General features: G+C 43.1%; 1 protein-coding gene across 1 annotated transcript in view; it reads left to right on the top strand.

Annotated features, from left to right (window-relative positions):
- Positions 1-8961, top strand: part of ash1l (ash1 (absent, small, or homeotic)-like (Drosophila)) — a 58087-nt gene extending 49126 nt beyond the window's left edge. Inside the window, 6 exon segments of the mRNA XM_023975088.2 lie at positions 3909-3999; positions 4309-4447; positions 4561-4733; positions 4836-5002; positions 5371-5806; positions 5942-8961. Coding sequence (XP_023830856.1) covers positions 3909-3999; positions 4309-4447; positions 4561-4733; positions 4836-5002; positions 5371-5806; positions 5942-6033 — 1098 coding nt within the window. The 3' untranslated portion in view covers positions 6034-8961.
- The last annotated feature ends 600 nt before the right edge of the window (positions 8962-9561 follow it).

Consider the following 9561-nt stretch of genomic DNA (forward strand, 5'->3'; position numbering starts at 1 on the left):
GGTCAGACGTTTACATACACTCAATTAGTATTTGGTAACATTGCCTTTACATTGTTTAACTTGGGTCAAACATTTCAGGTAGCCTTCCACAAGCTTCCCACAATAAGTTTGGTGAATTTTGGCCCATTCCTCCTGACAGAGCTGGTGTAGCTGAGTCAGGTTTGTAGGCCTCCTTGCTCGCACACGCTTTTTCAGTTCTGCACACACATTTTCTATAGGATTGAGGTCAGGGCTTTGTGATGGTCTCTCCAATACCTTGACTTTGTTGTCCTTARGCCATTTTGCCACAACTTTGGAAGTATGCTTGGGGTCATTGTCCATTTGGAAGACCCATTTGCGGCCAAGCTTTAACTTCCTGACTGATGCCTTGAGATGTTGCTTCAATATATCCACATCATTTTCCTACCTCATGATGTCATCTATTTTGTGAAGTGCACCAGTCCCTTCTGCAGCAAAGCACCCTCACAACATGATGCTGCCACCCCCGTGCTTCACGGTTGGGATGGTGTTCTTCGGCTTGCAAGCCTCCCCATTTTCCTCCAAACAGTTATATTTTTGTTTCATCAGACCAGAGGACATTTCTCCAAAAAGTATGATCTTTGTCCCCATGCGCAGTTGCAAACCGTAGTCTGGCTTTTTTTATGGCGATTTTGGAGCAGTGGCTTCWTCCTTGCTGAGCKGCCTTTCAGGTTACGTCTATAGGATTCGTTTTACTGTGGATATAGATACTTTTGTATCTGTTTCCTCCAGCATCTTCACAGGGTCCTTTGCTGTCGTTTTGGGATTGATTTGCACTTTTCGCACACCAAAGTACGTTCATCTCTAGGAGACAGAACGCGTCTCCTTCCTGAGTGGTATGACGGCTGCGTGGTCCCATGGTGTTTATACTTGCGTACTATTGTTTGTACAGATGAACGTGGTACCTTCAGGCGTTTGGAAATTGCTCCCAAAGATGAACCAGACTTGTGGAGGTCTAAAATTGTTTTTCCTGAGGTCTTGGCTGATTTATTTTGATTTCCCCATGATGTCAAGCAAAGAGGCAGTGAGTTTGAAGGTAGGCCTACACTTCCAATTGACTCAAATGATGTCAATTAGCCTATCAGAAGCTTCTAAAGCCATGACATMATTTTCTGGAATTTTCCAAGCTGTTTAAAGGCACAGTCAATTTAGTGTATGTAAACTTCGGACCCACTGGAATTGTGATACAATGAGCTATAAGTGAAATAATTAGTCTGCAAACAATTGTTGGGAAAATTACTTGTCATGCACAAAGTAGATGTCCTAACCCACTTGCCAAAACTATAGTTTGTTAACAAGAAATTTGGAGTGGTTGAACCTAAGTGTATGTAAACTTCCGACTTCAACTGTACGTACTGTCACTGTGGGGTAGACGTCCTCAATGCACTTTTTGATAAAGCTAGTGACTGATCTGGTGTACTCCTCAATGCCATCGGAAGAATTCCAGGACATATTCCAGTCTGTGCTAGCAAAACAGTCCTGTAGTTTAGCATCTGATTCAAAGAACCACTTTTTAATTGATCTAGTGCTTCCTGCTTTAATTTTTGCTTGTAAGCCGGAATCACGAGTATAGAATTGTGGTCAGATTTGCCAAATGGAGGGCGAGGGAGACCTTTGTATGCATTTCTGTGTGTGGAGTACAGGTGATCTAGAAAAGAAATACCCCCTCTGGTTGCGCATTTAACATGCTGATAGAAATGAGGTAAAACTGTTTTAAGTTTCCCTGCATTAAAGTCCCCGGCCACTTGGAGTGCCGCCTCTGGGTGAGCGGTTTCCTGTTTGCTTATTTCCTTATACAGCTGACTGAGTGTGGTCTTAGTGCCAGCATCCGTCTCTGGTGGTAAAAAAACAGCCACAAAGTATAGATGGAAACTCTCTTGGCAAATAGTGTGGTCTACAGCTTATCATGAGATACTCTACTTCAGGCGCGCAAAATGTAGATACTTCCTTACAAATATGCACAGACCACCCCCCCTCATCTTACTGTGCTGTTCTATATAGCCAGTGCAGCGTATATCCCACAAGYTGAATATCCATGTCGTCATTCAGCCACAATTCGGTGTAACATAATAATTTTACAGTTTTTGATGTCCCGTTGGTAGGATATTCGTGATCGTACCTCTAATTTATTGTCCAATGATTGTACGTTGTCAAGTACTACTGACGGTAAAGACATTTCCCCACTTGCCGTCGGCGGATCTTTACGAGGCACCCCGCTCTGTGTCCTTTCTCTTGCCAATAACGGGGATTTTGGCTTTATCGGGTGTCTGAAGTGCATCCTGCTTGTTGGAGAAACAGATGTGTCTAATCCGAGGTGTGTGATCGCTGTCCTGATATCCAGAAGCTCTTTTTTGCCGTAAGATACGATGGCAGAAACATTATGTACAAAATAAGTTACAAATAACGCGGGAAAAAACCACAGCACAATTGGTTAGGCGCCCGTAAAACAGCTGCCATTTCTTCCGGCGCCATTTTATGTGACAGATGTGCCATAGATCTAGAGCAGTCAATATGGTGAGGCACAATACACTGGATTACAGTACTGTAATGTGTCTATACAGTGCTGATATGATGATAGTAAATTAACAGTATAGTAATTACTTACACATATTCATAGCGCTGTTCTTTAATCCTCTTGAGTTACGCTCAAATGGTACCCTGTAGACCTGTTTCATCCGGATTCGGTTGCGCTGTAATACACGGTCCAATGTAGACAAGCCCACCTTGTGAATGTTATTGAATATTGTTTGTCTGCAATTATGTAGTTCTGGATTTCTCGTAGTCTATTGTTTGCCACCACAATGTTCACAATAGCGGTCTCCTGTTCTGGTGTGAACAGCCGGTGTCTTCCACCATGGCCTGGCCGTCTCTCAGTTCTGCAGAAGATCCAGAAATATATGATTGGTTACAGTAAGCTAAAATAATACATTTTCTTTAAATATAAATTGACATTGGCCAACAATCACTGAGTAACATAGGCCTACTGATATGTCAGACTGCAGTATACTACAGTATACATACATAAAGAGCATAGTGTAGATGGTATGCAACTTACCAGTTGTCATTTCTGAATGTACGGATGATGGATGCAACCGTGTAGTGGCTCAGGTTGGCCTGAACTCTCTGCCCAGCCTCCCTCATACTCAATCCATGGTTGAGCACATGGTCAACCAATGTGGCCCTGATTTCATCTGAGATGACTGTCCTTCCTCGTCGTCCTCTTCCTCTCACTCCTTCACCTCTAGCTCTTGCTTCACCATTGACTTCCAAAACAGGAGAACTCATCTGTGGCCTTTTATAGTGCTAAAGCTCTGATTTCTAAGTGAACAATTCAGCAACTAGTGTTTACACCTATGAGAAGTGGGTGTTGCCAATNCTCATCTGTGGCCTTTTATAGTGCTAAAGCTCTGATTTCTAAGTGAACAATTCAGCAACTAGTGTTTACACCTATGAGAAGTGGGTGTTGCCAATTGGTGTGTAGAGCTTGGCATTGTGATTGGCGTTGCTTTCCAAAGGGACAAAAAATATTTACATTTTGAATGTTGTGCCTAATGTAGAGAACTGTGTGTAGTGTTTTGCAAAAAGTGTGATATAATTGAAAACTGAGTGGAAAGCAGGAATTGTGCTTGCAGAATTGCAGACTTGGTTTAGGAATTTGGTACATGAGTTTCAGGTTTCGGTGATTTGCGTTTCAAGTTCCAATTTTAGAGCGTAAACAATTGGGAAAAACTGTAATTAACGGTCAATTACAGTGAGACTGTCAAGCAAATAACTGCCAATCTCCGGCTGACACGACTTCATGACTGCCACAGCCCTGGTTATGTCAAAGGAGTGCTTTGTCTGTTTCATCTTCCTGTTTCATCTGATATCCTGTCTCATTGGTGCTCCAGGAGGTGCCAATGCTGCCCCAGCCCAGCTACGCCCAGTCTGGCTCTATCTACCACATCTGTTTACTGCGAGACGAATTGCTGCTGCACCAAGGTATGGAGGGGGACTATAACCATGGTTGTGTGTGAAATGGCASCCTATTCCCTATATAGTGCACTACTTTTGACTAGGKCCCTGCTCAGAAGTATAGGGCTCTGGTCAAAAGTAGGCCACTATATAGGGAATAGAATGACATTTCAGATGCAACCCCATGTACTGTACAAGGCCACGTCAATGTTTTAGTATGTTTGTGTGCCAGTTGCACAGGTTGCCACATTGAATAAGTTCTATAGCACCTTGGGGTGTGTTAAATATGYTTTATAAATAAAAATCATGACAATGTTATGTAACCTGTCTGTCCAGGTGATTGTGTGTACCTGATGAGGGACAGCAGACGCACCCCAGAGGGCCAGCCAGTCAGGCAGTCCTACCGCCTCCTGTCCCATGTCAACAGGGACAAGCTGGACATCTTCCGCATTGAGAAACTCTGGAAGAGCGAAAAGTAAGGAATGGGGCAAAGGGAACACCACTTCGAGCCAGCACTGAGCAACATCAGCGATTTCATTGCTGTATTTTTGTCTGACTCTCTCGTCTCATTGTGTGTGTGCCCTGTAGGGGTGAGAGGTTTGCCTTTGGCCACCATTACTTCAGGCCCCACGAGACACACCACTCGCCCTCGCGCCGCTTCTACCACAACGAGTTGTTCCGCGTGCCGCTCTACGAGATCATCCCACTGGAGGCCGTGGTTGGGACCTGCTGTGTCCTCGACCTCTACACTTACTGCAAGGGTGAGACACACTCACACACAGTTTGTAAGGGAGATGTATAAACACACACTGAGCTAACACACATAATTATCTAAACTGACCTGTGGTGTTGTTTTCTTTCAGGACGGCCGAAGGGAGTGAAGGAGCAGGACGTGTACATCTGCGACTACCGCCTGGACAAGTCAGCGCACCTCTTCTACAAGATCCACCGCAACCGCTTCCCCGTGTGCACTAAGCCCTACGCCTTCAACCACTTCCCAAAGAGGCTGGCCCCCAAGAGAGACTTCTCGGTAAGAGGGTCCAAGAGGAGGGCCTGGGGGTTGTATTGAAGTGTTTTTCTGGMGTTTTAGTGAGGCTAGTTTGAGGTAGATTGATTGAATTTAGTGTAATCAGATTAGTGTATCAGAGTTGATTTATCAAAGATGATGGATCGGGCACTAGTGATGACTGATGTGCCTACCATTCTTTTACTGTGTGCTGTTTTTGCAAACTGTTAGTTATCCTAAGAGAGAAGATGGGGGTTCAGCTTGATAGTTAATTCTGCTCCAATTSGTATCGCTTGTTCATAAAACTAATTGTTAATAATCCCAAAATCTAAGTTGCGCATGAACAACTTGTAAGTCAACTGAAAGTCTGTTCCTTCCCAACCTCGCCTTAGCCACACTACGTTCCCGACAACTACAAGAGGAACGGGGGGCGTTCGGCCTGGAAGAGCGAGCGGCCCAAAGGAGCCTGTGAGGACGATGCTTCCCCGTGTGACCAGGTTGACAACTTCTGTCCGGAGAGTGAAAACGGAAGAGGGGTGGAGGGGGACATGGATGCTGCCCAAGAAGAAACCACACTCCCTGCGGCTGCCCAACCCCCGCAACCAGTTGGGCCAGGGGAGGGAGAAGAAGAGGAAGGGGGGCAGGAGGTAGAGGAGCATAGGGAGCTGGAGGAAGGTGCAGCAGAGATAGGAGTTGACATGCTGGAACTCCTCCCCTCCATGTCTTCCTCACCCCTCCATCACTCTGGACTTGGCAGGAGGGAGGCGCAAAGGGATCGGCTAAACAAGATTCTGCTGGATCTGCTACACAGAACACCCAATAAGAATGGTGAGCAGGCAATGAGGAAACGGGTATAGAGACACTGGGTGGTTTGATGAAGAGGGAGACTTGATGAAGGGGAAATATCCGACAGTTAACTTAGTGTCATTGGTGTTTAGTAACTTCTCTCTCTTCTTCCAACAGCCATAGATGTCACTTATCTTCTAGAGGAGGGGTCAGGGCGGCGATTACGTAGAAGAACGCTTGGATTCGGAGACTTTGTGGGTAGAAAATGATGTTGCCACTTACCTGGCAAGCACAATCCCCTTTCATTCACTTGGGAGGGTGAAATGGAAAACATGGTAAGGGAAGATGACATTTGCAAAGAGAAAGTGACCACAAAGGGCAAGGGTTGGTACCCTTCCCGGGCGTGTCCCCTCTTCCCCAACCTGTCATCAAGTGATGAGACAACCCAACGGTTTGAAGCAGTGCACTCGGCAGTCGTGGCCATTGGTAGCGGTTTTGTTGGGGACGCAAGGACTTCTCAGGAGGGTGGACCCAGACTTATTGAAGTACGATGCAAATGCATTTTTTTTTTTACATAGGAAAAAGTACCCCATGCACTTAAAAAAGTGCATTGAACAAATATTAATCAAAGACAGCCCTGGTTACTCAGGGCGAAGAGATTATTATATAGGCTTCACATTATCCATACACATGGCTCATCAGTGCAACCTTGAGTCAATTATTTTTTGTGAGCAAAAGAAAGGAACATGTGGTACTGAACATGGCTGTGGCATAGTCATAGACTCAAATATACTTTTTTTTTTTTTTACGACATCAAATGGGAATGAGGAGGCTGGAGACCTGCGCCACCAGTGGGACTAAGTGGTAATGAAACTAAACCTAAATGTACCAGGATAAGAGGCATAGGAGTGACATAGGAGGCTATGCAGTGGACTGTATGAGCAACTTGTAAACACACACTGCTGCTGATGAACTAGGAGAAGCTGCAGGAACGAGGTTGGTCAACTGCACTTTGGTACCATGGATATTGTTGGCTCTCTAATGTATCAACGAGACACACTAACACTCACATGTTATTGGGTGATGCAGTCTGAAAAGCAAGTTAATAATAAGTATTTCTTTTTCTTTCATACTGTAGTAATTCATTAGGAACAGAGAAGGAAGGACGGGATTGTGTTTGTAAAGAATAGCTGGTGGTCTTTGGAGAGATAGAATGTGCGCTTTTGGTCAGTCAAGTGTCTTGTTCAGTTTGTGAGGCAGTCCGCTTCGCCCCTCTTTCTGAAGTACCTGATTCACCAGCTTAATGAAGTCAGGCGGCGGGAACACTGACTCTTACTGTAACGCCTTAGAACGCCGTGGTCCCTGACTGCCTTGCGTGAGTGTATGCACATTTGTGTGTCTAATCTGCCAGAATTCTTGAAGAAAAAAAATTATGAAAAAATTAAGGGCTTGATGGCAATTAACATTTTATGGGAAATTATGGAAACCATAGGTAACGTAAAATGTATTGTGACGGTCATATTTTCTTATATTCTGTGAAAAGGGGTATCTGTTGGGAAGGGATTCTAGCTGTAAATGTTTTCTTCAAATGTGTTTCTGGTTGCCATGGAGAATATTTTAAATCATTTGTGAGATTTGATGAGATTTATTTTTTCCAAATGCTTCTGTTTAAAATGAGACTTAGATCGAGATGTCCCATCAAGATGGACTGGCATAGAGATGGAGAGAGTAAGAAAACAGACGGAGAGAGGACAGAAAGTTGTACAGTGCCAAGTTATGTATATACAGACTGGGATAATGTGAGAAGTGTCTCCAAAAGCAATATCTTGATAATGGATTTCGTGTATTGTACAGGACTCAGCCCCATATGTATTATAATTATTATTTCTGCCATTTGTATTACTATAATCAAGACACTTAAGCTTGGGAGAGAAGGTGTTTTTGTCCAKTAAAACGTACAACTGTCCTAATTGAATGACATGAACTTAAACAGAGTTTTTGTTGCCTAAAAGTTATACTGAACAAAAATATAAATGCAACATGCAACAATTTCAAAGATGTTACTGAGTTACAGTTCATTTAAGGAAATAGGTCAATTGAAATGAATTCATTAGGCCCCAATCTATTGATTTCACTGATATGCAACTGTTGGTAAAAGATACCGTGAAAATGCTGAGGCCCATTCAAATTACCATAGATAAAATGCAATTGTGTTCGTTGACATCAGCAAACCGCTCACCCACACGACGCCATACACGTGGTCTGCGGTTGTAAGGCCCGGCTGGATATACTGCTAAATTCTCAAAAATAATGTTGGAGGCGGTTTATGGTAGAGAAATTAACATTAAATTCTCTGACAACAGTTCTGGTGGACATTCCTGCAGTCACTATGCCAATTGCACGCTCTCAACTTCACACATCTGTGGCATTGTGTTGTGACAACTGCACATTTTAGTGGCCTTTCATTGTCCCCAGCACAAGGTGCACCTGTGTAGTGATCATGCTGTTTAATAAGCTACTTGATATTCCACACTTGTCAGGTGGATGAATTATCTTGGTCAAGGAGAAATGCTCACTAACAGGGATGTGAACAAATTTGTGCATAATGAGAGAAATAAGCTATTTATGCATATGGAAAATCTCTGGGATCTTTTAGTTCTGCTCATGAAATATGGGACCAACCCTTTACATGTTGCGTTTATATTTTTGTTCAGTGTGAGAAGAATGTCAAACGAACTTCATTGGGACATAACAGTGACTCTGAAATTACATCTGTCGCTGTAATATTACTTTTGAGGAGAAAATTTGCTCCTTGTTTTTGCTGCAAAGTGTTGAACACTAAAAAAACAAACCAACTTAATGTTGATATTTTTAAAGATGTCAGCTCCAATATGTAACCCCCCCCTGAGAAATTGTTCAATTTGATGCTTGTACTTGTATTTGTGTGTGTTGTGTGATTTGTTTAGTTATTTTTAGACAATCACAAAATAAGATACAAGCATTGTAAATGGACATACTGGCAGACATTTTGTGATGTGTACAGTTTGTCAACTTCTTCCACTCGTTAAAAGTTTGTAATTATGATTCTAAAGTTATGAAAATGCCGTTGGTTTTTACTTTTTGTTTTATATTCAATTTGTTTTTGTTTTTTAATAAAAAGCACTACATTATTGTGAATAAATGTTTATTTTGCCTTGCCTTTTTGATCATGTTAAATTGTGCTCTGGATTTCCTTAATATAATTGAGTTCTATTCAGCCGTCTAAGCAGGGATGTAGAAAAGCAGTACGAGGGTCTGCTCCCAGGTTTAGATAGGTGGCTGCCGGTGCATAAGAGCTCATTTAATTATGGAGTTCAGCAGGTACACGCACACAAACCATAAAAAGGAAAATCAGAGGTCCGGATGTAAAAATATACTCAATTAAAATCCATACTCGAAAGACTAGAAAAAGTCCCTGTACAGTTAGTTACTCGCTTGCACATAGCACCTTGACATGGATCTCCACGCTGTCCTATTCAGGGCCAGGTCCCAGTCTGTGGTTTTGAGTCCCAGGTTGTGTAGGTCGTCCTCCAATTGGTTCGATCATCTGGCTCTCGGTCTTCCTCTTGGGTGTGGCCAGTTGGAGGATGGCTCTTTATCTGACCAGGTGACCGAACAGTCAGAGTACTAACCAAAAAAGTTAGATTTTTTTGAACACTTAATTGCACTGGCGCTTTTTGTAGTCTTTTGTATGGAATTATATTAATCGGAGAACAACCTTGTGTTTGTGGGAGTCTCCCCTTTCCATAGAGTAGTCA

Source organism: Salvelinus sp. IW2-2015, linkage group LG30 (genome assembly GCF_002910315.2).
Source record: "Salvelinus sp. IW2-2015 linkage group LG30, ASM291031v2, whole genome shotgun sequence".
Lineage (NCBI taxonomy): Eukaryota > Metazoa > Chordata > Actinopteri > Salmoniformes > Salmonidae > Salvelinus > Salvelinus sp. IW2-2015.